At 27.9% G+C, this 26,607-nt stretch overlaps 7 protein-coding genes across 17 annotated transcripts; 4 read left to right on the top strand and 3 right to left on the bottom strand.

Annotated features, from left to right (window-relative positions):
- Positions 1–6: 6 nt before the first annotated feature.
- On the bottom strand, positions 7–12,587 carry LOC124429535 (ELKS/Rab6-interacting/CAST family member 1-like). 5 transcript variants are annotated; one of them, XM_046974940.1, is made up of 11 exons: positions 12,508–12,587; positions 5,591–5,709; positions 2,742–3,007; positions 2,548–2,674; positions 2,290–2,382; positions 1,965–2,203; positions 1,618–1,836; positions 1,467–1,567; positions 1,173–1,386; positions 881–1,108; positions 7–601 (listed from the first exon to the last, which is right to left on the bottom strand). In XM_046974940.1, exons 3-11 carry the CDS (start codon positions 2,856–2,858, stop codon positions 185–187), a joined length of 1,755 nt encoding a protein of 584 aa, XP_046830896.1. In that variant the 5' UTR covers positions 2,859–3,007; positions 5,591–5,709; positions 12,508–12,587; the 3' UTR covers positions 7–184. The 5 variants fall into 5 exon arrangements, with proteins under 5 accessions (XP_046830896.1, XP_046830899.1, XP_046830898.1 ...); XM_046974943.1 differs by having other exon boundaries at positions 1,965–2,198; positions 2,548–3,007; XM_046974942.1 differs by lacking the exon at positions 881–1,108.
- LOC124429530 (reticulocyte-binding protein homolog 1-like) lies at positions 4,788–12,364 on the top strand. 2 transcript variants are annotated; one of them, XM_046974916.1, is made up of 18 exons: positions 4,788–5,047; positions 5,131–5,266; positions 5,352–5,566; positions 5,650–5,837; positions 6,108–6,403; positions 6,481–6,584; positions 6,693–6,897; positions 6,969–7,508; positions 7,594–7,791; positions 7,883–8,095; positions 8,181–9,403; positions 9,492–10,179; positions 10,261–10,478; positions 10,542–11,178; positions 11,263–11,507; positions 11,581–11,785; positions 11,857–11,936; positions 12,060–12,364. In XM_046974916.1, exons 1-18 carry the CDS (start codon positions 5,027–5,029, stop codon positions 12,198–12,200), a joined length of 5,553 nt encoding a protein of 1,850 aa, XP_046830872.1. In that variant the 5' UTR covers positions 4,788–5,026; the 3' UTR covers positions 12,201–12,364. The 2 variants fall into 2 exon arrangements, with proteins under 2 accessions (XP_046830872.1, XP_046830873.1); XM_046974917.1 differs by lacking the exons at positions 4,788–5,047; positions 5,131–5,266; positions 5,352–5,566; positions 6,108–6,403 and having other exon boundaries at positions 5,699–5,837.
- LOC124429537 (glutamyl-tRNA(Gln) amidotransferase subunit A, mitochondrial) lies at positions 12,411–14,300 on the top strand. The gene is made up of 2 exons (XM_046974947.1): positions 12,411–13,129; positions 13,195–14,300. Exons 1-2 carry the CDS (start codon positions 12,601–12,603, stop codon positions 14,205–14,207), a joined length of 1,542 nt encoding a protein of 513 aa, XP_046830903.1. The 5' UTR covers positions 12,411–12,600; the 3' UTR covers positions 14,208–14,300.
- LOC124429534 (ubiquitin carboxyl-terminal hydrolase CYLD) lies at positions 14,213–18,834 on the bottom strand. Of its 2 annotated transcripts, none has more exons than XM_046974938.1 (11): positions 18,008–18,834; positions 17,778–17,913; positions 17,587–17,700; positions 16,925–17,094; positions 16,708–16,827; positions 16,414–16,634; positions 16,153–16,325; positions 15,767–16,063; positions 15,562–15,677; positions 15,274–15,490; positions 14,213–15,213 (listed from the first exon to the last, which is right to left on the bottom strand). In XM_046974938.1, the coding sequence occupies exons 1-11, from the start codon at positions 18,530–18,532 to the stop codon at positions 15,023–15,025; spliced, it is 2,280 nt and encodes a 759-aa protein (XP_046830894.1). In that variant the 5' UTR covers positions 18,533–18,834; the 3' UTR covers positions 14,213–15,022. The 2 variants fall into 2 exon arrangements, with proteins under 2 accessions (XP_046830894.1, XP_046830893.1); XM_046974937.1 differs by having other exon boundaries at positions 17,488–17,700; positions 18,008–18,833.
- LOC124429533 (nuclear pore complex protein Nup93-like) lies at positions 18,238–22,465 on the top strand. 2 transcript variants are annotated; one of them, XM_046974935.1, is made up of 8 exons: positions 18,238–18,374; positions 19,222–19,510; positions 19,585–19,765; positions 19,852–20,815; positions 20,887–21,211; positions 21,285–21,641; positions 21,718–21,835; positions 21,917–22,465. In XM_046974935.1, exons 2-8 carry the CDS (start codon positions 19,284–19,286, stop codon positions 22,226–22,228), a joined length of 2,484 nt encoding a protein of 827 aa, XP_046830891.1. In that variant the 5' UTR covers positions 18,238–18,374; positions 19,222–19,283; the 3' UTR covers positions 22,229–22,465. The 2 variants fall into 2 exon arrangements, with proteins under 2 accessions (XP_046830891.1, XP_046830892.1); XM_046974936.1 differs by having other exon boundaries at positions 18,254–18,369.
- LOC124429539 (ADP-ribosylation factor-like protein 2-binding protein) lies at positions 22,455–24,038 on the bottom strand. Of its 3 annotated transcripts, none has more exons than XM_046974950.1 (6): positions 23,902–24,038; positions 23,232–23,342; positions 23,054–23,160; positions 22,868–22,953; positions 22,700–22,796; positions 22,455–22,615 (listed from the first exon to the last, which is right to left on the bottom strand). In XM_046974950.1, the coding sequence occupies exons 1-6, from the start codon at positions 23,945–23,947 to the stop codon at positions 22,529–22,531; spliced, it is 534 nt and encodes a 177-aa protein (XP_046830906.1). In that variant the 5' UTR covers positions 23,948–24,038; the 3' UTR covers positions 22,455–22,528. The 3 variants fall into 3 exon arrangements, with proteins under 3 accessions (XP_046830906.1, XP_046830907.1, XP_046830908.1); XM_046974951.1 differs by lacking the exon at positions 23,902–24,038 and adding an exon at positions 23,596–23,677; XM_046974952.1 differs by lacking the exon at positions 23,902–24,038 and adding an exon at positions 23,501–23,640.
- Positions 23,601–26,323, top strand: LOC124429536 (protein nessun dorma). 2 transcript variants are annotated; one of them, XM_046974946.1, is made up of 5 exons: positions 23,601–23,741; positions 24,074–24,995; positions 25,071–25,275; positions 25,369–25,632; positions 25,780–26,323. In XM_046974946.1, exons 2-5 carry the CDS (start codon positions 24,088–24,090, stop codon positions 26,038–26,040), a joined length of 1,638 nt encoding a protein of 545 aa, XP_046830902.1. In that variant the 5' UTR covers positions 23,601–23,741; positions 24,074–24,087; the 3' UTR covers positions 26,041–26,323. The 2 variants fall into 2 exon arrangements, with proteins under 2 accessions (XP_046830902.1, XP_046830901.1); XM_046974945.1 differs by lacking the exon at positions 23,601–23,741 and adding an exon at positions 23,902–24,007.
- The last annotated feature ends 284 nt before the right edge of the window (positions 26,324–26,607 follow it).

The raw sequence follows: 26,607 nt of genomic DNA, 5'->3' as shown, positions 1-26,607 counted from the left end.
TTGTAAAAAGTATTATCAATAGAATATAGTTATAATTAATGAAGGAGAGATAGTAATATTCAATGATATAATAACATATTTTTAGTTACTTTTAGCATTGATTATATTAATTTGCTTTTTAATAAATTGAATAGCAAAACATTATGAATTTTGCTGTTAATTTTACTACCTTCAGCTGCATCTATTAAGATAAAAAGTCACTTGTTCTGCGCACAATTGTTTTTTTTTTATAAGCAAATTCTTTTTTAATGTATTCAACTTCATCTTGCTTTTCCTTCAGTTTTAATGTTAGAAATTTACATTGCTGTCTTTCAAAGACCAATTCCCTTTGGTAATCTCTTACAGAAATGCATAATTTTCTTAAAGCTTCTTTTGCTGCAATTAATGCTTTTTGTTTTTGTTGATCTAACAAATTCACTTCTGCAATTAAATTTTGACATTTCTTGCATTCCACATTATATTTTTGATTTAATTGAACTTCTGCAGTAATTAATGCAATTCTTAAAGATTCACATGTTTCTTTTTCATGAACAAGTTCGTTCCTAATTTCCTCAAATTCAGAAGCTGCTTGTTGAGCCATACTTTCGCTATCTTGCAATAACTGTGAGAAAAGTATTTGAAATATAATTTTTAGTTAAAAGAATCTAATTGAAAATAATACGATTCGTTCAAAATTACGCGCGTTAGATGTCGTAATACTACTTTAGTCAAAAGTACTACATACATTAAATGTAACGTAGTTACATGTAATACGTCTATAAAAATTACGTTTTATTTTAACGTTGATTATTTGATTATTTATACTGTGATTAATTGCAATATTTTTTGATATTAATCTATATAATATTAATTGAAATAAGTATTGCAGTTAATTGCTTACTCGTTTCTGTTTTTTGATCGTTTCATCTTGTTCTTCTATAATTTTTGTTTTAATGTTTAACATACAATTATAATCATCCTTAAAACGTTCTAACTCCTCTTTTAAACCATTACATGTATTTGATTCTTTATTTAAAGTAGATTCTAAATTTTGAATATCATTTTGCATTCCTGTGCATTTGCAACTATATGACTTAAGTAGTGATTGGATTTCGAATATTTTAGATTCCTAAAAAATGGATTTTACGTAAAACTTATCCAAAAACTGTTAGAACGTAAAATAATTTATTAACCTTTTCAATAATCATTTTACTTTTATCACGTAAACCACATTGTTGTTTTTTACAAATGTTAGTTAATTCACATATTCTTCTTTCTTGTATTTTTGTAACATTTGTAAGTTCTGCAATCAATCCTTTTAATTCAATTATTTCTGCCTGTAAAATCTCTTCTTTTTGTTTAACTATAGATTTTATAAGATTAACTTCATCTTGAACAACTGTGCAACTTAAAAGTAAAAATATAATATCCAATGTAATATTTATAATAAAATGATAATCATATAATATAATTATTTCGTATATTACGTTTTCGTTTCACATTCAGAAGCTGTTTGCAATTTACATTTTAAATCCTGGCATTCGCGATGTAAAGACACATTTTTGCCAATTACATTATTTATTTCCTCCTAAGAAAATAAATCTTTAATTTTTCATCTTACAAGTTTGATATACTTACCTTTAGTGTTGATACAGTTTGTAATAATCTATCTCTATCTGCAGTAATTGTAATAGTTTCTTTTTTTGCTTGTGCAAGTTGCTCCTCAGCTTTTTGTAGAGCATCTTTTAGGAAAGATATTTGCTGTTCTCCATTTTCTTTCAGCTTTGTTAAATGTTGCTTCGCATTTTGCAACTTCTCCTCCAAATCTCTCTTCTGTTTTTTTTCGTTAGATAAATCCTGATAAATCAACCTGGATTATAAATAATCCTTTAACTAAAATTATAGATTTCAGAATTTTATCTACATTATCCCTATAAAATGACAATTTTTTGAATTCTTTTGTAACTTATATTTGTTTCATTTACATTATCATCCTGCAGTATTTTAATTTCTTCTGTATTAACATCTTTATCATTGTCATCACTCAGTATCATAATTTCTTTTGGTTTTTTACTTTTATCATTGTCTTGCACTGGTACCTCTATAGAAGTATCTTCTGTTTTATCTGTTTTATTTATAATTCTTTCTTGTATAATTTCTTTTCTTGCAGATTTTATTTTTTCTAAATCCTGTACATTTTCTAATCTTGTATTACATACCTGTCCTTTGATAGAAATCATTTAATTAAATATTATAAATATTGTCTATAATATTTTATTTACTTAATGAGATATCGTTTAATCCATTTACCAATTTCAGTATCATGTACATTATTCTTTACGGCTTTATCATCATATGATTGTGTACTTGAGATTTCTTTACTTTTTTCATCATTTTTATAGGCTAATGATTTATAAGAGAAAGAAGAAGATATAATTGTAAAAATAATATGTAATATTATTAATAGTAGTATATAACCTTCTTATACACTAACTCTTTATTATGCAAATGATGTAATAAATAAAAGTAAATAGTTATTTATAATATTTATATTAATAAAAAATTTACATTTGCTTGTTTTATTGCATTGACAAAGGCAAGTACATCTTTTTCGTGTTTTGCAAGTGTTGATATTACATGATATTTTTTTCTTATTTTCTCCAGTGGGTAATATGTGATGTGGACAATCACAAAGCTTAGATAAATTATTATTAATGTTGATATATTAGATATACTATACGTTATATCAAAATTTTATATACCTTAGAATATAGGACTGAACTTTTGTCATATTCATCTTCCATTTTTTGTAATTTAACAATTGTTGCAAGTTGTTGATTAAGTTCAGTTAAACGTGTTGCAAGAAGAGACTTACACATTCTACAAGTTTCTTCATTAATTTAAAAGCATTTAAAATTTTGATTTGATGCTTCAATTTTTAATCGCCTGAGTGTTCAGGATATAAATATGGAAATCTCTTGTTTATTCTAATAAAATGTAGAATGTCATTTTTTTTTTACCTTTCAACCTTTAAAAAATAAAATCATCTATCAGAAGGGGAAAACAGTTCTTTTAATTAATAATATTTCGAAACTAAATTGAATGTGCAAAATTACTTTTTAATACGTAAAACAAAATTCATATAATTCCTATTTTTTTATAAAAAAAATAATCTACCGAATTTGACAAGTAATATATAATGTGATATAATTTTATATAGAAACTTTTAATTGTGTTTATGTCTTTGAAATATGTCCAAACAAATAATTGGACATGTTAAAAAAAATATTAATTCGTGTACGATGGCGTATACTACTTTTTTGTGGTATAGGACTGTGGATTGCACTTTGTGCAAATGATCTGTATTACAATAATGAATTGATACTTTCTGAAGGTGACATACAAAATAAAAATATGGTTTTCTTTACTCCATCCACTATACAATTAATATTTTAATGAATACATTGTAATGCACAACTGCTTCAAATAGTGTTAATTTTTTAATTTTGACAAAGACAAGGTATATCCAACAACAACAAGAGCAACTATACAAGAAATTGCAATTAAAAAGGACAGTACCTTAATTAGTATTTCACATTTTATCGAACAAGGTCACAAATCATGGGGTACCATAAGAAAATCAAGAGTATTAACGACTTTTGTTGTCATTTTCGTATCTATTTGGTTCATTTTATTTACCACACGTTTTGAAGAATATATAAGAAGAAAATCAGAGAAATTTATAAACACGTTAGTAAAATTTATTTGTCATGTATTTAATATACGAAAAGTAAAACTATATAAATGATCATGTTTATTTTTATATATGTGTGTACGTGTGCGTGTGCGTATATGTATGTGTATTGCAGGCTAAACAACAAGAAAGAACTTAATTTTAATTCCAGTAAAAAAACAACGACAAATATTGGCATTCAAGTACCAATATATCCGTTTTATTGCACACTATCATCATTTAATACAAACTCAACTACTTTACATCGAGAATCAACAACATGTTATGAAAGCAATGACACATGGTCGAGTACTACGCAATCAAATCAAGAATGGTTTTCAACAATGAAATCATCAAATATTTTATCCTATTCTTTCGAAAAAAATCAAAATGAACAAAAAATTATTGGTAAAGATTTAGAAAAGCACAAGAATGTTATTTGCAATAATAACAACAATGTATATGATCGAAACAAGTTTGCATATTCGTACAATGAATTTGATATTTTTCAATGTGAACACATATCTCAATTAATTTATTATATTAATTTAAGCCGTTCACTTCATTTTCAATCAACTTTACTCTCTCAAAGATGTATCGTTAGTATATTTAATACTTTCACTTCTTTATCGACTAAATATATATTGAACTCTTCTTCGTCGGTAACATATTTGTATAAACAAAATGGCGTTTTCAATGATAACAACGGTAGAACAATTAATGTTAATAAATTAAAAATTGTAAATTTCTGGTCGAAAAGAAAGGAAAGAATATGTATTATCAGTTCTTCGCCAGAATTTCAACAGTTTTTAGCTAATTTTAAGAATTTCAGGTATACAACACAATCATCATATTCTTTGAAAATTTATTAATAATGTAAAAGTTATGGAATATTTAATAAATTAACGTTTCTTACATTACAGAGATTCTTTTCTATATATATATATATATATATATATATATATATATACATATACATATATATATATAATATAATAATTAGTAATTATTACTAATAATATAAAAAATAGATAAAGAAAAAACAAACAAATAAAAGTAAGAACGCGCGCGCGTTATATATGTAGGTTATAATTTGATTTCTATACATTATCAAATATCATTGAAATAACTTCTATGCTTTTTTTTTGCACACAAACATATTTGTTTGTATACTATACCTATTGACATAAATAAGGGAATAAATTAGAGAATTCTGTATCTTTCCTAATATCATGGAAATTCAGTCAGTCATAAACGCGTTACGAGAGATTATAAAATGTATCAATAGGATTATTACAATATTTTCTTATTACTATGGGAACATTGAATTACTTTGTAAGTTATTTTTTTCAAAACCAACAGAAATAAATAAAATGTTTAAATTATTATTTTGCTTTATCAAAAATATATTTTTTTAGTTCTTCGCGATTCTCTTTGGATCGATCGTTCAACGAGGAATATGTTCGAACATAAACTTGAATGATTATTTGAATGAAAAATTAAGAGAGGTCAAAGTTAATGTAGCTAAAAATCATATCGAAGGGTCCCAAACAGGTGAATTAATATATATATATATATTTAATTTAAAATGAAAAAAACAAAAATCGTAAATATATACAATAGATTTATGTGATTATAGTTTTTGTTAACAATTACAATGTGAGTTGGTTAAAATCATGGGATATGACATGGGATACGAATCCACCATTAATAATAAATACATTTAATCAAATATTTTTCGCTTATACTAATGGAAGTATGGACATTTTTATGAACGTTTCTACATCGAGCAAGGCTTTCAAACTTAAAGAAAAAAGTTCTATCGGCCAGAGTTATTTTATCAAATTTGTTAGAGTACGTTTTATACGCATTACTTACGTCTGCCATAATATTTCAATATTCTTTTCCGAGATCATAATTAATCGTTTGTCTTCTAGACAATTAAATGGAAAGCGACTCTTTATCTTTTTCTTTGTTACGACATCGGTTGGTGCACTCTATACACAGGAAATAATATTAGAAATTTAATTTATAGACAACATATTAGATATTTAAAATTAATAGATGCTCATTTCTTCACCAAAGCTGGTCAACTTTATTTAATATTAGTCGATGATATAAGCGTGTAAGTATTTTACAGGATGGGCCAAAAGTTTCTAGATTAATTTATGAATCAATTTCTCGAAATTTTTTTTTTTTTTTTTTTTTAATACAAGCCTGTAGGGGTAAAAAAAACTTCGAAAAAGAATAGACATCTGATTGATTTTCAAAATCATTTAGGAACTTTTGATCCATCACTATTATGTTATTTATATATATATATTAATATATTTAATATATTTAATGATATTTTTTATAACGATACAATTTAATTTTTATCAATAATGAGAAACAGTGTTTATCATTGGGCTGGTACTTACATGGATATCTATACTAACGTAATGACCACTTATGCTCTATCGGTCACTACGTTTAAATATAAACAATCGATCATTATAATATTTGTTCAAAATTCTAAGTTCAATTCAATGATCACTTCTACCGTTTACGAATTCAAAAAAAATGCTATAGATATAATACAATTTTTGCCCACGAACAAACCGATGTCTGTTCATCATTATTCTTGCAATAATTATCATTTCGTTTTAATAATCAATAAAGTGCAAGTAAGCAGTGTATATTTCTGGGATGGTTCGTATTACAAATGTATTAGAAAATTTATTCAGTCTCTTCTGATTTTTATTAAAATTTCTTCGATTTGTTTTTAGGTACGGAATTGTTAAAATGGATCGATATTCCTGAGATTAAAACATTTTATTCAATACAAATAGTATATTTAAAAGATGGCACATATTTTATTGTTGCTCATAATGTAAGTGCAAATAAATTTTTATTGTACAATAAAATATTATTATATTATTAAAATATTGGTACAGTAAAATATTAATTAATCGCTTTCTAATAAATTCCAATGTTCTAGGACGTTGTGGAATTATTTAAATTATTAAATACGGCCAATTATGTGTCTCTAAGTGTTCGAAAATTAAATAATAAAAAAAACATAGTGGATATGCAAACATTAGTTCGTGATGAAACTATAACTTTAATATTAACCACATTAAGCTACGAAGGTTTTTATTTCATCGAGATTTGGGATTTAAATGTTAAAAATGAAACCTATCATGGTAAATTAGATTGAATTGCAAGTTGACCCTCACAAGTAATTCAATTAATTAACTATCAAGTTATGTTTTAGAGAATAGAAAAAGAATCACAGATACAACGTCTGAATATTTATCAGAAATCGTTGGATTATTGCAAAATAGATTGTCGATCATTAAGAAATTTGAATCTTTCATCCTGCACTCTAAATATTCGCCAAAGAATAATTCCAATCTTTTGGATACGCTCGAATATCCAAGTGTCATTTTGAAATCGGGTGTAGTAGAAAAGATCAATTTATTTGCCGAAGAGGAAGTATTAACGCCATCTGAATTTCGAAAGAATTTAGATGATCTTGAATCAAAGATCGAAAGTTTGTCAAAAAGATCATTAGATATTTTACGATCAAACACTAAGAATAATTTATACGGTGCGATCAATATAACTGGTGATGCATTTTTCAAAGAAATGGTAATCGATACGATATCCATCGATAAATTAAATAACGTTAGTTATCGATCTAACAATTTCATATCTTTAAAAGATGATCAACAATTTGAATCGCCTCTATATGTTGAAAATATCACCGTTCATGATCTCAAAGTGAATTCTCTTTGCGGAATTCCACATCAGTGTGGGTATACGTTTTTATATCTATCCTGAAAAATATTAGTTTGTAAAGAGCTACTTTTAATGAAAATTGCATTACGAAATCGCAGATTGGGCAACGGTAGAAAACAAAGACGAAAAGATATTAGTAAGTAAGAATGATAGCACTAGAAAATTATATGATAATAGGATATTCGTTTATTCGAATATTTCTATACCTAATTTGAAAGTAAAGAAGATCAATGATATTGATATGGAACAATTGATGGATCAATTATTCGTTATAGGTGGCAATCAAACGATTACAGGTATAATTTATTGGTTTTCTTTTTTTTTTTTTTTTTTTTTAATTTTTTTTTTCAATTAATTTCTGGAATGGTAATAAATCTTTTTTTTTAGGCAACATCACATACAAACGTTTAGAGGTGAACAATCTTAAAACAAAAATGTACAATGGAGTATCATCTACGTTGTTGATGACAAATGCATTCGATCAAAATTTTCAGGAATTATTTATAAAAACGCTCGAAGTTGATTCGCTTCATGTAGAATACATTAATGATATTCCCATATCTGAATTTGCTATGAAATCACGTGAAAATGTTATCAATGGTATCCTGTTATGATTTTTATTTCAATTAGTACATATATATAAAAGATATTCGTTAGAATTTTATTAGAGAAATTATGTTCATAGGTGAAGTGATATTAGATAAGATGGAAGTGACAGAAATGTTCATTATGGATTCAGATGCAAACATGTCAATTATTCTACCATCTCAAATCTATGATAACGTGATAATATCTGGTGATATCGTAGTAAAGAGATTTGATTTTGAAGAAAATGGAAAATTAATTATGGATAATTTAGAAGTCAAACCAAGAGAGATATTCGATAACATGTGGACAAAATCGACTAATCAAACAATTCGAAACGATATTTCACTCGATTTCGGTGTAACTATCGATCGATTGGAAACTAAATATTTAAATGGTTTTACCGAGGAAGAATTTTTATATACCACGGTCGAAAAGATACCATCTATTTTCACAAATCTTCATTTTAAAAATCTACATATCAACGATGTCTATCACGTGAACGAGAAAAAATTAAATAGCTTTGACGTTCATCGAGATCATATTATAATACGTGGTGATTTACGTGTAGAAAAATTAAAATTACATCATTTAATGACCAATAATTATAACGATATACCCGTCGACGTAATTTTGAACAATTCTGGAAATCTGAAATTATTGGAGGACATTAATCTACCTGCAATTTCAGTAGAACGTGCAATTGTACGTGAATTCAATCTTGATTTTCTCAATGATCGATTAGTTTCTCCTTATTTAAAAATACCGATAGAAGTAAACGAAAGAGAATCGATCAGAACAACGAAATTTCGTGCTGAAGAAATCATGATTGAAAATTTTAATGGAAAAAATATCTCGTATTTGATCGAATTGGAAAATGCAACGATCGCTGATATCGTAAAAGAAATCATTATTGATAATGATCTAGTATTGAGTGAGGAGTTGGAAGTGATTAGAATTGCTAATTATTCGACTGAAATGTATTTGAAAAAAGTAGCATCGCAAAATATATCATTGTCTACAGGAATGATGGAACAATTAATTGTGCAGAACATAACGATGGACTTTTTAGAGGGTTTCAGAGTCGATACACTTCCTTCGGATATTTTTTCAAAGACAAGTTCGCAAAAGATACCTAGTGGATTTACGTTTTACACCATTCGTGCAGATAATATAGATGCTAATTATGTTAATGGAATTAATTCTTCGAAATTGATGTGGATAGATGAACCTCTTATTTTTGAAGGAAATGTGACATTTAATAATCTCTTCGTCGATAATGATATTAGCGTAGGAAGCTTGAATGGTTATGACATTCAACAGGTAATAAAATAATATAAATTATCCTTAAAAAAAAAAAAAATAAATAAAAAAAAAAGTAATTTCTAAGTATCTTCTTCGATATTTTCAGTTATACCAAAGCCCCATTTCTTTAGATTCTACAAATATATATAATTTGAACGTGAATGGACATATTTCATGGGAAAATTCTAATCATTCCACTGAATCGTTATCACATTTATTCGAGAAAGCACTTAGGAAAGATATACCGCAAGAAATTGTGGGTAATGTAACTTTCACAAAAAATTTGCGTACTTCGTTCTTCACAGGAGACATTGAAGGTATAGACGATATTAAAAATATCGTAGAAGATACTGTATTTAAAAATTCGAAGGAAATTGTTTTGAGCGGACAAAAAATTTTCCAAAATAATTTAACGATAAATACTTTGAAGACACAAGACGTGATTGATATAGTAATGATTAATGGAATAAATATTATTGAATTAAATGCCTCGGTTGTTAATAAATATGAAGAAGATGTTATAATAGGACCGATCTATTTTTTAAACGAAGTCAAAATCAATAATCTCGTATTAAACGATACTCTTCACGATACATCGATTACCGATTTGGTCTTTTCTGATCAAACGTTACCAAATAATACATATATCAAAAATCTCGTTGTTATGGGAGATGTTTTTGTAAAGACAATTGATGACGTTGATTTTAATGAATTCGTAAAGAATCGTGTAACACTTAGCAAAGATCATGTTATATCTTCTGATATACAATTTCAAGGTCGAGTTGAAGTAACAGGTATACATACATATCAAATTATCATATTATCGCAATTAATACATTAAAATGTATCATCTTATTCTTATCAATAATGTTTAGGAAATGCTATGGTAAAGAAGATCAATGATATTGATGCATCTGATCTAGTTATAAATTCATTACAAACAACCCAAATTATTTCTGGTAAAAAAACTTATGTAAACGATGTAAAAGTGAACGCTAATGTCGAGGTTCCATTGATAAATGGTATTAATGTAAACGATGAATTTTCTAACAGTGTTTTGAACGACGAAAATGTGATAATCACCGGAAATCTCGTAAGTTCAATTGAGATTTAATATAATTCTTGATACTTTTATTAAATTGTATTTTTTTCTTAGATGTTTCAATCACATTTGGATATACAAAAGAACATAATCGTTTCTGGTACAGTAAATGATGTAAAGATAAATGATTTAATTGATGATTTGGATCATTTACAAAATCATAATATATCTGCTTTGAAAAAAAGTAAAATGTTTATAGAAAATGCTATTTCACAAGAAACTTCTGTTATAAAATCTTTACCAAGTGTTTTTGCATATTTGGAAAAAGAAGATCGTTTAAAAATCGAAGTACCAAACGTTAAAAAGATCGACGTAATTATGTTTGGCTCGATTCTAAAATTAAATATGTATGGCGAACAAAATGGTAGCTTTTGTGGATTACCAAAGAATTGTTCATGTCAATTGCAATACGTTGCTGAATTAACGAAAAATGATTGTCGTGTTTGGAAATGGAACAATATTTCTATTGTAAAACATTTTCATGAACCAAATAATCTTTTTGGTATAGATATTACAACGAGTAGTGTTTCTTACAATGCTCAATGCACTCGAAATGAAACGGATTTAGAATTTAGTACGATTTCATGGATGACCAATGAAAAATTTGGAAGAGCCAATCTTATCAAGCAAAGATATTCGGATATTGAAATTAAGGGTTTCCTTAAAGATTCGAAAACTTTCACTCACAATGGTAAATGTTTATTTAGAAAATGTATTAATATATATATATATATATATATATATATATATAATAAATTAATCAATTATTTTTTAGATCAAATATATATAACTTTGGCGATATATTACGATCCTACAACGAAGACACACGATACTAATTCATTTATTTACAAATTAAATATAAAAAATGAGAGTCTAACTTTGCATCAAGAGATTCGTACGAACGGTGCATCGGCTCTTGAAGTTTTACAAATAAATAATAATGTATATATTGTTATAGCTTGCAATGGAAATACGAAGATGGGTTCATTAATTTATAAATTAGATTCTATTACTTCTATGGTACGAACGTATTAAAATTACATTACTTTACAATGATTTATTTTATAATTATTTTAATTTTTTATTTTTTTAGTTCGTCTTGTTAAGAAGATTTCCAGGAAAAAGTAATTGTGTAAAGAGTTTATCGAACGATGATGATTATTTCATTATGATTAATGATCTCGATATGAATGCATTAAATATTTATTATTACGATTATAAATTTGATAATTTTTATCATTATCAAAGCTTCTTCTATGATTCGTCTATCAATGAGATTCAGAGTTTCTATATTGGCGGTAATATTTAAATCATTGTTTCTAATTTAATTAGTTATAATTTTAATTATCAATTTGTTCTATGTTTTTAGAGATTGGAAATAGTGATGGTTATGTTATAACAACTACAGAAGATGGGCAATTTTATGTTTATGAATATATGTTTGTCGGGGTAAGCAACAAATATTACATATATGTTTTATTGCTTATATGTATATATATATATATATATATATATATATATACACGCGCGCGCGCACACATGCATGCAAGTATTTTTGATGATTATTTTCAGAAATTCCAAAGAAAGATTGTACATAAAATAGATGGTTTACAAACAGTAATTCCATTCCATTATAATCAGTATCATTATCTTCTTTTTGGAACAAAAACAAATACTACGATAATGCGAATTGTACAACAGGGTTTACATTGAAATCATTGTAATTAATTCATATGTTTTATGAATACAATATCTTTTGATTTATTTACAGTGAAAGCGCATAAATATAATTTTTTATTTATTACATACAACGTTTGTATTGTTTATATTGTCTAAAATCAATCTTATAAAATGTAAAACGAATGAAATGTAAAGAAATAAAATAATATAAGGTTAGATTCTTATAAAAATGTTGTTACAAGTTATTTTCACGTATTATATTTTACAAGTAATTGAAAAAGTATAATGAGTAGTATAATAAGTAATTAGTGTTGTATATAAAAATAATTATAAGGCTTACCAATTATTTTAATTTTTGTTTCTATTTCTAAGTTCTTCATTATAAAGTGACACACGGCACACGCTATATGAATACTGAACTTAACCTTAAAAAATGAAAAATTTATTATCTTTATCAATAAAAGGTGTAAGACAAAAATTAAATGCTGGCAATATACGACCATCTGAGCTTTGCAAAGCTTCTATCGATCTTACAAAGCTTATTAAACCACTGAACCCTTATATCACAGTAACTGAAAATGTAGCAAAAGAACAATCGAAGGATGCAGATATTAGACAAAAAGAAAATCATATTTTGGGTGATCTCGATGGTGTTCCTATTGCAATCAAAGATAATTTTTGTACGGAAGCTGTGCCAACGACTTGTGCGTCTTTTATGTTAGAAAATTTTATACCTGGATATAATGCTACTGTCTATCAATGTCTTAGAAATGCTGGTGCAGTTCTAGTTGGTAAAACTAATCTAGACCAATTTGCTATGGGCTCAGGAACTATTGATTCATATTATGGGCCAACAATAAATCTATGGGGTTCTGAAATATTATCTAAGCATTATTTATATGAGGATGGTACAGAGATAAACACACAACTCTTTACCGACAAAGATAAGTGGTATATAGCAGGTATTTATACTTTAATTTTTTTTTTTCTATTAATTGAAAAAATTGAACAACACATATTTCTGTAGGTGGTAGTAGCGGCGGTTCTGCAGTAGCAGTAGCTACTCACAGTTGTTATGCAGCAATAGGATCTGATACTGGAGGATCTACTCGTAATCCTGCTTCTTACTGCGGTTTGATTGGATTAAAACCAACTTATGGATTAGTTTCAAGAAACGGTCTTATACCTTTGGTAAACTCAATGGATGTACCTGGTATTCTTACCAGATATGTGGAAGATGCTGTTTTAGTTCTAAACAGTATAGCAGGACCGGATGATACAGATTCTACTACTATAAAAAAAGATTATGAGCCCTTTACAATACCAGAGAAAATTGACATAAGTAATTTATGTGTTGGTATACCAAAAGAATATAAAATTGATGGAATAAGTAAAGAAATACAGAAGTGCTGGGATGAAGTTGCTTCACTAATAGAAGAAGCAGGTGCTAAAGTAATTCCAGTTTCTCTTCCATATACAGATTATTCTATAGTGTGTTATTCGGTATTAAATTGTTGCACCGTAGCGAGTAATATGGCACGTTATGATAGTGTTCGGTATGGTTATCGTGCGGATGAAGAAAATTCGCTAACTGAATTGTACAGAAAAACAAGATCTACAGGTTTCAATGATGTTGTTAAGAGTCGTATATTTGCTGGAAATTTCTTTTTGTTACGAGAAAATTATGAACAATATTACGTAAAAGCAATGAAATTACGTAGATTAATTTCACAAGATTTTAACAAAGTATGGGACAGTAATATTGACTTATTACTTACACCTACTACCCTAACGGATGCTCCAATTTATGATGAATTTGTATTACTTGATAATCAGAGACAGTGTTTAATTCAGGATTATTGTACGCAACCAGCAAATATGGCAGGAATTCCAGCAGTCAATATACCAATAAAATTATCTAAAAAGGGATTGCCATTATCATTACAATTAATGGCACCACCTTTACAAGAAAAATGCCTGCTTATTGTAGCTAAATGGATTGAAGACTGTGTACGATTTCCGAGAATACAATTGAAATAAGTGCATACAATACAATGGATGCCTTTATTTATTGTAAATATATCTATTTGTATGTAATTAGCATAATAAACAAATTACCACATTTGTTAAAAACGCCACGGTGTAATAGAAAAATTTTCGTAACTTAACCAAAACATATAATATAATAATTACACACATATATATATATATATATATATGTATATGTATAAATTATATTTTACCTCGAGAACTAATACATTAACTCTATTAAGATAAGAAGACAGTTGACTTTAATACAAATTTGTAGTCGCATTTGCAGTCGCACTTCTATTTAAATAATAGCTGGAACAATCTACACTCTTTTGTTAAAAACATTTACTATAGTAATATACATATGTATATCAAAAGATATAAATAGTACTTTGAATATTAAAATAAATTAAAATTAAGATTTTTCTCAGATTTTGTGCACTATCATATTTTACGATACAATGGTTACAATTTACTATTTATATGCAATACTATTTCTTCATATAAAATAACGTATTTGCATCTAATAATATTTTCACGGACTTTAAAAATATTACAATTAATCTTCAAATATATTTATATCAATTTTCTTTTTCATTACTCCTTTAATCCATTGGAGGACATCATAAATATTAACATTTTTTATAATACAATGACTGTCCTAATGACTGCAGAATATATACTTTGAAGAAGAAAATATAAAAAAAAATATGAAAATAATTATATTACATGTGCACATATAACTGATTAAAAAAAAAAAAAACGTCTACGATTTAAAAAGTTAATTATAAATAATTTACCAATATTATGAGATTATATCAACATTATTTGTACATCATAACATCCGGTGACTGGTACATACACATGTAGGCATCACACAAAAGTCGTTTTGCATATTCCGGTAAATTACGATCGTCTGTTAATTTCATCAAATAATTGCCACCTTCTTCACTTAGCCAATAAGGAAAATCTGGACATGGCACCATCTCTGGTATATTATATCCATCTTGTTCACCTAACAATAGATATTAATAAATCTTGGATAAAATATGTAGAAAAAAAAAATAAATTATACCTTTTCTATCTGCCATAGAATCAAAAAAACACCATGGTGCTTCTGAACCAGAGCCACACTTTACAAATGAAACATAATGAGATGTTTCAATACAAACGACTGCTGAGAGTTCTAAATATAAACGAGGTACGGGACAATGCTCTTGTAAAATTGCAAATTCTACTGGTACACTAAGTTTTTTTGGTTCATGATTAGTTCTATGTTCATGACGGTGTACCTAAATGATAATAATATAATTTACATACCATGATATTAAAATTAAATCATATTAGAGAATATTGAAATTACTGTTTTTAAGCATTCTACACAGAAGGCTATACTTTCAAGACCTTCTCCACATTCTCCATAACATTCTTTACATTCAAATTCAGCTAATTTACCACATACTGTGCACTGTCTAGGAGCTGTATAAAAGAAAATGTATTATTATATAAATTAATTTTATTTATTAATATATTAAAAATAAAGGTTGTTGTTAATAACAATACTTAACAATCTTCAATTATATCTGTCACATCAAGCAAGAGAGTTGGTTGGATTTTTTGATACATTTTAAATGATTTTCCAAATCGTGGCATTTGTATGATAAGGCAAGAAGGAACTTCCTTCAATCTGATATTACTTGTGAAAAAGCTCTGTTCTAATAATTGTTGTACTGTTGGTAGACTGAGATGATCGTCTTTTTCAACGAAAAGTTGATAGTGATATGCATCCTGACCAGAACTTAATTTGAGAAATGGTTCAGCATTTAAGATTTGTGCCACCAATGATGTTAAAAATTCTTCTGGATCTATATAATAATAATAAATATTATTCCAATGTAATGTCAGTATTGTTCCAGTACTATAAAATTTATAAGAATAATTTTCAAACAAGAACCTTTTTCTTCACTTGTAAGACCAGATACAGAAGACAATTTTTCAAGTAACGTTCTTAATTTCATTACACGATCCGCACTTACAAATATATTTTTTCGAAGGGGATTAACGATTTCTTCGCGTAATACTTTCTGAACTTCTTCATACTCATGACAATCTTTTTCATTTGGTGGTCTACATTTGATAAAAGTAATAAAATATTTTTAATTTATGTTATTTCCTTTAAAATAATAAATAATTATATATGTTTCCATTATGTTACCTGAATAAAAGATTGTCAAATACACTAGTGAAAGCAAACATACTGAAAAGAGTAGCATCCAAATAACATGAATTATGATGACCTTGTATTCCTCTGAATTTTCCACAAATACTCTCTAAATTTCCTTTGACTGAAATAGGTCTCACCATTCCTGTAATTACATTTTCCATATTTCCAAAATTATTAGTATTCATAGAAGGATATCGATCATCAACTCTTACCTATCCATAAAAATAGCATTTATAAAAAGGTGATTAAAAGTGTAGCAATATTTTTATAATATATAATACTCACTACTCCAGATTCATATGGAAAGCATTGCTCAATATCCGTGAAAACGGCTCTATAAGGTTGACATTGAAAATATCTTATTTCCTTGTAAGTACCATCTGTACCTGATGGATGTCCTTCATCCTAAATATATAATAATTTTATTTTTATTTATAATACAAAATTTTATATATAATATAACATACATTTTCATTTTCTATAACATTCTCTTCATATTTACCAATTCAACAGCTGCCATTAATTTACTAGTATTAGGTCGTGTTCCAATCCAACGAAGGGTTCCATGTCTTAAATCTGAGCCTAGAAGTACTTTAACATTTGAACCCACAATTAAATCTGAAGATTTATCTCGTCTACAATTTTTGTTTCCATTTTCTTCTGACATATTACCTAGAAGATAATACAACAGCATAATACATTAAATATATTTTATGCAATTATTCTTGCTTACTATGATTGAATCTTTCTACATGATCATAAGTTTCTTCTAATTCACTGTATGCACTTGATTCTATATCACTGCTCCATTTATAATTTAAAACAAAAATTGGAATATTTTGAAATGTAGCCATTCTTTGAGTAAACTTAGATTATATTCACAACACATTAGACACTTGCCGGTACATTCAGGATAGACTAACTCTGAAGCTATTTTTAAACACCTCAGTTAACTATTATTAACTCTCTTTGGTATACAAGGAAAACCGAACTAGGTAAGAATTGTTCTCTATTTAAATAATAAATAAAAAATAAATTAAACATTTCTGACATTATTATAACTACCTGATTTGTTATTTGTATTTTGTGGAATTAATGATCTCATGGCATAATGATATTCATCTGGTAAAGATGTACTATTACAATTATTATTATTATTCTTACTGCTGTCTGGGGAAAATGTTTCCAATACATCTAACAAATTTGGATCCAAAGTAAATTTCTTTTTGTCAGACAAATTAGTAGAGACATTCTGTGTAATAGGTTTTGGTATTAAAACTGTAATGAAAAAAATATATGTAGATAAATCATTCAATCTTCTATGACAGCAAAAACAAAATTATGCAATTATATACTTTGTTCTGTATTTCTATTTGGAACATCCACTTTGTAAAGAGAAATTTTATTCAATGTTGCAAATGTTCTATTTGAGTGAGCTGACTCAAAATATTCTGAACATAGCATAGATGTTTTAGATAGTTCTTGACTGTCCTAAAATAATTTATATAATTTCTATATTTTAATATGGAAGCAATAAAGGGGCAAATAACATATAAATTTGTGATTGCTGTTGTGATCAATTTACCGGTATGTCAAGACCAAAATAAAATCCTTGACCAAGCTTAGGTACAGGACCAATATATTTAATAATAGCTAATTCCTTGTGGTCATTAACTTTATGGTTAGAGTGATACCATACTTTATCATTTACAGATAGATTTTCCAATATTCCACAAAGTGATTTATTATTGGCCAGGCGAACTCTCTCTTGTGGTACTGAAACCGCAAGAAGAAATCTCCAAATTTCTTGTGACACAGGAATGAGATCAGTTTTTTGACAGCACCATTCTGTGTTAAACCAAACTTTTGATCCTGACACATCGGTGACAGAAATTAGGAGCGTTCCATCCATTAAATCTTCCAGGCATTTTACCAGCATTCCCAGACGTAAAGTACTTACATTTACATCACAATGTCTTGACATGCAAGTAACAGTAGAATTTTTCTTTGCAACATAATGTCGCAAAACTTTGTGATTTTTATTGTTGTCAAAATTCCGGCTTTCCATTTTTATACGTAGACATATATCGTTAAAGAGTACATCATTCATTCAAGATAACTTCAAAAACTCTTAATACGAAATAACAGTAAATTGCACATGACAATTTCTAAACTTCAAGAATACCGGCAAATATATTAAATAATTGTAAATTTTCTCTATTCTAATACAATTTTCTGTGATATTATTGCAACAAAAAACAATGTTATCTGTTTTTTCTTTTTTCTTTTTTTTTTTCTTTTTCTGTTTTTTTTTCTCTGTAAATGACTAATCAAAATCAATCAAATTCAAGCATAATGATAAACTTTATAGTAAATTTGACTAGGTAGTTTCAATCTCGTGACCGGCATATTGGTAATACGAAAGGTTCATACAAATAAATATTTTATTCGCTTCTTTATAAAAAAGAACTTATTTTCTGTATGTTATATAAATAGGAGATATAAAATATATGAATTGTTTTATTTTTATTTAAAAAATTTCTCTCAAAGAAATTGAAAAAAAAATATTCAAATCTGATTGATCGACGATATCGCGGGTATTAATGACATTTTTAAATATTCGAAAAATTCAATTTGAGAGCGAGCCTTTTCGTAATAAATATAAAAATGAGATTTTTAAATAATTCATAATTTAATTATAAAATAATAATATAAATGAAAAGTATGCGTGTGTGTGTGTATATATGTGTGTGTGTGTAGGACTACACATGTTTATCTCAATTTATAATTTGTTATTAGATTGGTCAGCATGGTCAACCATATTGGATTGAAAAGTATGATATTCTTAGCGCGCTTTAAAAATGGTAGATCCACCAAATAGCGACATGTCTACTATAGATTCTTCGCGAGCTACGGGAGATACTGGTTTCAGTGAATTATTAAGATCAGCAGAACAATTGTCTGCTGCTGTTGAAGGTAGTGAAGAACTTCCACAAGTCGAAAGAAATTTACGTCAAATATTAGAAGCTTCTAACGAGTTATGGTCACGTGTCACACAAACCGGTACTCAGGACAATCAGGTCCAAGCGTAAGTCATTATGAAATTAATGAATGACAATTGTAATGATATATAACATAAAAAATATTTTATTTATTTTTCAGTCACTTGTTGTTAGGTTCTCGTGGAGTTGATCTACCACAAATATCTCAAAAGTTAAGTTCACTCAGTGCAAGGCGCACATTTGAACCATTAGATCCTATTGCAGATACTGATATTGTAAGCTATCTAAGAAATGAGAAAGAAAATGCAATTCTTTCTATTATCGAAGAAGTTCATAAAGATGTAAATGTCGAAATATCTTATAGTAAAAATATATATGTATGTTTAACATATATTGTAAAATTAACATTTATTTTATGACATTCCAGACATTTGAACTTACCACAATTCAACAGATGGAACATATATTGGGTGAATGGAAACAAATGCGTTTTGAAATAATAAATGCTATGACAGCTCCATCAGGAGAATTAGTAGATTTAAGAGGAACTCCACAACGTACCAAGTTAGCTGGATCAATGGTTAGTGGTCTCTCTAATGTTGAAGTTGCTTATGCCAAAGAATTACAAAACTACAATGAACATGTACTTCGTGGTACAACAAGGCCCAATTTGTTTAATATATTCTGCAAAGCAAGTGAATCGTTTAACGACAAGAAAGTTACGGATTTATGGCAAATGGTTAAGTTTATGGTAGATATTCCACCAACACCAAGAGGAGATCAAATTAAATCAAGAACCAGTCCTGCTATTGAACAGAAGATCGTATCATTAGCAAGAAATTATCTTGAAAATCGATATAGAGATTTTATGAATTCTGTCATAAATGAAAATTTAGTTCAAGCTAAAAGAGGTGGTATTCCAGGCACTTTACCTTTAGTAAAAAGCTTCGTTGGCATTAAAGTACAAAATTTAAGAGATTTAGAAGATGTGAAGTTGGGTGATAAGCCATTATGGCCATTAGTTTATTTCTGTATGAGATGTGGAGATTTTAAAGCTGCTTTGCAATGTTTGAAACAATGCAATGCAGATTTCTTAGAATTTAGAACTGCTTTGGAAGAAGCATGTAATGATTCTCAACGTTATCCTGGTAATCGTACAGAATCAGTATTAAAATTACATTATAAAAAGCATATAAGGTCTGCAACAGATCCTTACAAGAGAGCAGCACATAGCGCATTAGTTCCATGTGAGCCAGATGACTTGCATTCTGAAGTAATAGCAACAGCAGATGATTATTTGTGGTTAAAATTGTGCCAAGTGAGAGATCAATCTGACATTGAAAATAAATTAACTTTGGATTATCTTCAAACTACAATCTCAGAAATATATGGTATGTTACTTGACCCAATTTTTATAAATATATTTATAAAACGATTATATCGTTTTCTTAAAATATTCTAGGTGAATCTTACTACCATGCACATGAACAACCATTTTTATACTTTTCCATGCTTTTTCTGACTGGTCAGTTTGAAGCAGCAATTGAATTTTTGGCAAGAGGTGCAGGTGCTCGTCATTTGGCTCATGCTGTGCACCTGGCAGCTGCTATGCATGAACATAATTTATTATCTGTTAGCCAAAGTGTTCTAGCTCCATTGATAAGTGTTGATCCTTCTGATAAACCACCTGCTAAAAGATTAAATTTTGCAAGGCTAATATTGCTATATGTAAAGAGATTCGAATCCTCAGATCCAAAGGAAAGTCTGCATTATCTCTTTTTATTAAGGTATATCTTTATGCGTAGAAACTTTATTTAAAATTAGAGAAATTTTTTTCTAATCGTTATCTTGAAATTTCAGATGTATGAAAGATCCCTACGATAGAAATATGTTTGCTGCATCAGCCGCAGGAATGGTTGTAGATGCTTCACCTGAAAATCGAGATATCCTTGTCGGCAAAATAGAAAAAGATAGAAGATTACCAGGAATTCTAGACCAATTCCAAGTAAATACAGATGACGTAATAAATATATGTGCAGAGACATTATATAGAAAAGGTCTTCTAGAGGATGCAGTCACGATGTATGATCTTGCTGGTACTCATGAAAAAGTTCTCAGTTTAATGTGTACACTTTTGGCACAAGTAGTGAGTCAAAAAGGAACACCTGGATCATTAAGGAGTCGATTGCAAACTACTGCTAACGACATAAACTCAAGGTAATAAATTTTATAAAATAATGATTTCATTTATTTATATATAAAAAAACAACTAAATGGATATAAAATTTGTTAGGTATCAAGGCATTGCTATACAAGCACCAGCCGAATTGGTTGCATCGTTTTATACTTTACGACATCTTATGGTATTTTTTGATCAATATCACAATGATCAATGCCAGAGTGCTCTTAGAGTAAGTTGAGTATAATATAGATATTTTGAATAAAAAAAAAAAAAAGTTTCTTTCTTTTATTAATAAATAATTAAATTTCAGACTATTGCCGAATCAGAGATGTTGCCATTACATGTAAAAGATGTCGACGAAAGAGTAACAGCATTACGTCGAGTATCACCAGAAGTAGCTGGTACTCTAACTGATGTTCTTTTAGCTACTATGACGATATTATATCGTCAATATCAAAAATTACGATCTATGGAACCAGGTGATGAAATAGCGAGAGAACAACAATATCGTGATCTTCGACATCAAGCGAGAGCATTGACGAGTTTTGCAGGGACATTACCATATCGTATGCCGAACGAAACAAATAGCAAACTTGTACAAATGGAAATTCTTATGCACTAAAAATGAAGATTCTATCTATCAAGATACCATTCCTTAAAATATGAACTCCAATAATTTTTGCTGCCTTATTATCAAAGAATCATAAAAAAAAAAAAAAAAAATTACGTCATTATTTTCATTTTTATATCTGTAAAATATTTCAATGGAGTTTAGAAAAATCAGATCAGTAAAACGCGTTCGAATTATCTTGCTATATCTGGAAACTTTTGCATTATAATAAATATGATTTTTGATAAATACTTTTATTTCATAAATGCTGATTAATTGTTCACAAAAGTAAATATTTGTAAAAAGTTATTCTTATCTTAAATCAAAATCAGTTATAGGATTTTTTACAGACTTTATGGATATTCCTGAACTAAGATCTTGAACTTTTCCTTCTTTCATCTATAAATATTTACATGTATATATACATATATATATATATATATATATATAAAAACAAAGGTACTAAAACTTTGAGTAACTTACAGCTCGATAGTCAAGAAGCATTTCTTTAAATGCTAGAAAGTCTGTAACTGCAGATAATACTTCGAAAACTTCGCCGTCTAATTCTGCTTGTTTTTCACTGAACAAAAATGATATATTGAATTTATAACTTTTTAAAAATGTTTTACACAAGATTAGCACTATATTTACCTTAAATAATGAAGAAAAACATTCATATTAAAATGTGGAATAATTTTTTGCAAATAATTAACAATATAAGTTTCCACAGTTTTATTCTGAAAAAAAAGGAAAAAAAAAAAACAAAAAACAAAACATTATATTTTCAAGACACAAAACATTTGGATAATAGAGTTAAAAATGAAACTTGAAACTTACATATTCATTAAATACTTCTGTATAAATTAATTTATTCTCTTCAGTTGGCTCAAAAATGGTCCAATATTTTTCTAAAAATTCTTCTTGAATGGCATGAAAGCCATCTTCTATAAAAGCAAAATAAATAAGGAATAATAAACTTTTTTTTTTCCTTGTTTTTTTCGAATATCAAATATACCTAGTAAAAGATCTTCTATGTGGCCAATAATCTCATCGAACAATCTATCATTTGCATCTTTTGGAATTTCGGCAAGATTCTTTCCTGTATTTATTTCTAAACAATTATCCGCTGAATAACAAAATAAAAAACATTATCAAATAATTAAATCCTCCAGTGAATTTTTTTTATTGATACTACGTAAAACGAATTATGAGATGAAATACTACTTTCATATTAATTGCACGATGTGTGTACGCTTATGAGATGTAACGATAATAAAGACGAACCAATTATTTCGTCAGCCATAGTTTATATATTTTTAACGAATAAAACACTTAAATATTTTTTTTATATACCCAATGTAAATGTATTTAATCGTAACCTTTAAATGTTAACAGTGTTGATACTGTCACAAACTTTCTCATAGCAACGATTAACAACACCGCATCTGAACGATTGTCAAATCAAAATGGCTGCTATGTAACTTTTGAAAATTGCTCATCCATTTCTGATATATTAATTTAACAGGTAAGAATCTTTAATATTAATTTATGAAATAATTAATATTTACAAACAATATAAACATTAATCGTATGAAAATGAAGAATCATAGTGTAGAAAGGTTATTTCAATAATATTCTCTAAAAAAAGGCGGGAAAATTTTATATAAAAAAGTCGTTTCTCATACCGGCAATTCTTCTTCGCTTTATTTCACCTCTCATACTAATTATCATTTCACTGTGTTTAGTAATATTATTTTCGTCTGATTACTTGTGAGAAAGTGTTTAAATAATGTGAGTACAATTTACACGGTGATATATATTTGATATTTATATGAATATCTGTAAATTGCTTTTCAGAGAAGACAGAAACTATGGAAATATATACATTTGATAAAAGTCTTCAAGAAAGGCTAGTAGAATTCAGTGAGATATTATCTAGCCAAAACAAAATAGTATCGGCATCACAAATTAAATCAGAATGGTTAAATTATGTTGAACTTGTAATAGAACCAGTTGGATGGCAAGCATTGTGGAAAATTCCTCGTATGACTTGTCAAGATTTAAAAATTCATTATCCTACTATTGTCGTCGTTGAGGCAGAGCAAGTTGATTTCAATGATCTCTTTGCATTAGTCAAAATCACAGCTGTACAAGATGACATTCATTTGCCTGAGAAATATGATGTACCTTTGATAGAATTATATCCAACTCAAAAACAAGAGAATAGGACTTTAGACATGGTTGGCACTGCCAGTTGTATAGATCAAGTGAGATTTTTTTATAATTATTTATGGATGCCATGGGACCTTGATGATGATGAAAATTCAGATTGGGTGACTTTGCATCTAGAATCCAGAATTAGATTATTCTTTGATATGAAACGGGGATGCGTCAATAAAGAGACTTGCGACGTGATCAGAACATTGATAAGGGAAGGAAGAGAAATCCAGCAGAAAATTTCAAGATTAGAAGAATCAATGTCCGATGAAGAGGAAGTTGAGAATTGTTTAATGGATGATGGTAAAGCTTGTCAGTTGATGAAACTTCATTTTCGATTGCAACAAATTAAAACAGAAATGGAGGTACTTGAAAATCCTGCAATTAGAGATATTCTCTCACGAAATCATAACTCTATTATGGTACAAGAACAAACAAGAAAGCATGGGAATAGTGATAAGCAAAAGGAAGCTCATTTTGTATGGCTCGGTGGTACTTTAACAGAAATAAAGAATGCTGTAAATAAAATTGAAACTATCATATCACCAAGTCTATTTCTACAGTAAGAAAAAGAAAATTATTGTACATACAAACTGAAGATAATGTTAGAAATGTCATAATATATGTTTTGTTATAGAATGTATAGATGCCTGCAAGAAGCTTTGCTTGTTGCTGATGTTGGTGAAATTGTTTTTCTTGGAGAGGGACTACATCAAATTAGAGGCTCCGGTGCTCTGGAGGAAGGTGGCACTATTAAAGGAATTGGCAGGGCGGAACATATAATACTTTCTGCAAATGACATAGAAAGCCCACCATCTTTACTAGACTTTTCTGGGCAAGAAGTTAGAGATATTATATAATATATATTCTAACAAATATATAAATTATTTTGTAAGTATAGACGTATTCTAACAAATTCTACTACTCTCTTATAGGTTATATTAGAAGACATATCTATAAACCTTGGTGAACTTCAGGCTGGAATCATTGTTAGAAAAGGATCTGTAAAAATGATTGGTTGCACGATATTTGCCTTGAATCAAAGCATAGTCAAATTAGGCATAGTAATCTTACCAGGTGCAAAATTAATAATGGAAAAGATAATTTTTGATGGATTAGGAACTGCTATTGTTATTTATGGAACAGGTGAAGTCGTTATGAATGAATGCAGCTTCAAAAATTGTATAGAGGGTGTCCAGGTAAAATAATTGTTTAGATAGATATAGATGGCTCACATAATATAATAAATTTGTTGTAATTAATGTGATTTATATATATATATATATATATATATATATATATATATATATATATATATATATTTTCTTTTTGTTTTGTTTTTCCAGTTACACGATGATGCTTCTTTAATAGCAAAGAAATGTACTCTTGGATATTTCAAAGAATATGCTATTCGTATGGAAACACAGAAATATTTAAATGACACCGAGAGTAAAAGTGGTAGTATTGAATTATTAAAAAATGTAAAAGAAATTTCATTGCAAGAATGCACTTTCCAAGATAATATTAAAGCAGATATAATTTTCAAATCAAGAGGTTCAACATCTTTTACTTCAAAACAAGATTGTAATACCACAATAACTTCTTAAATTTGAAAATTCTTGTAATGCTATTTGAAATATAATTACATACTTTCCAAGTAGTTTATACATGTCATATCATAGTGCATACATTTATATAATATATCATATTTTTGTAATTGGATATTTTGTTGTATTGTAATGGGCATATGCGAATTGAACAAACAGATATATTTTCATATCGTACGTACAAATGTACATATTATTATGTTTATTTTGTAAAAAGAAGAATTTATAACAAGAAGATTATTAAAAATCTAAAATTCAAATAATTTATGCCAATGGTTTTTTAAATTTGTTATCAGATTGAAATCTTACTTTTCAAAGGTGTCTCAAGTGCTCTGCGACGACGCTTTACAGAATGTGATATTATTTAATTATTATCTCATCCCAGTTCGAGCGTATTGTGGATTATTTAAATAATTATAAAATGTTTGTATCTATAAGATTATTAAATGTAGCGGTACGGAAAAAGTTTATTTCGATGTTTACCCTTCGGAGTACGAAAGGAAACTGACGTAGTAAATCACACGGTCCTTCAAATTTTTTCTTCTTGTTGACATTAAACGATCGACG

Source organism: Vespa crabro, chromosome 15 (genome assembly GCF_910589235.1).
Source record: "Vespa crabro chromosome 15, iyVesCrab1.2, whole genome shotgun sequence".
Classification (NCBI taxonomy): domain Eukaryota; kingdom Metazoa; phylum Arthropoda; class Insecta; order Hymenoptera; family Vespidae; genus Vespa; species Vespa crabro.
The sequence above is the reverse complement of the archived record's forward strand: the minus strand, read 5'-3'. Positions and strand labels throughout refer to the sequence as shown.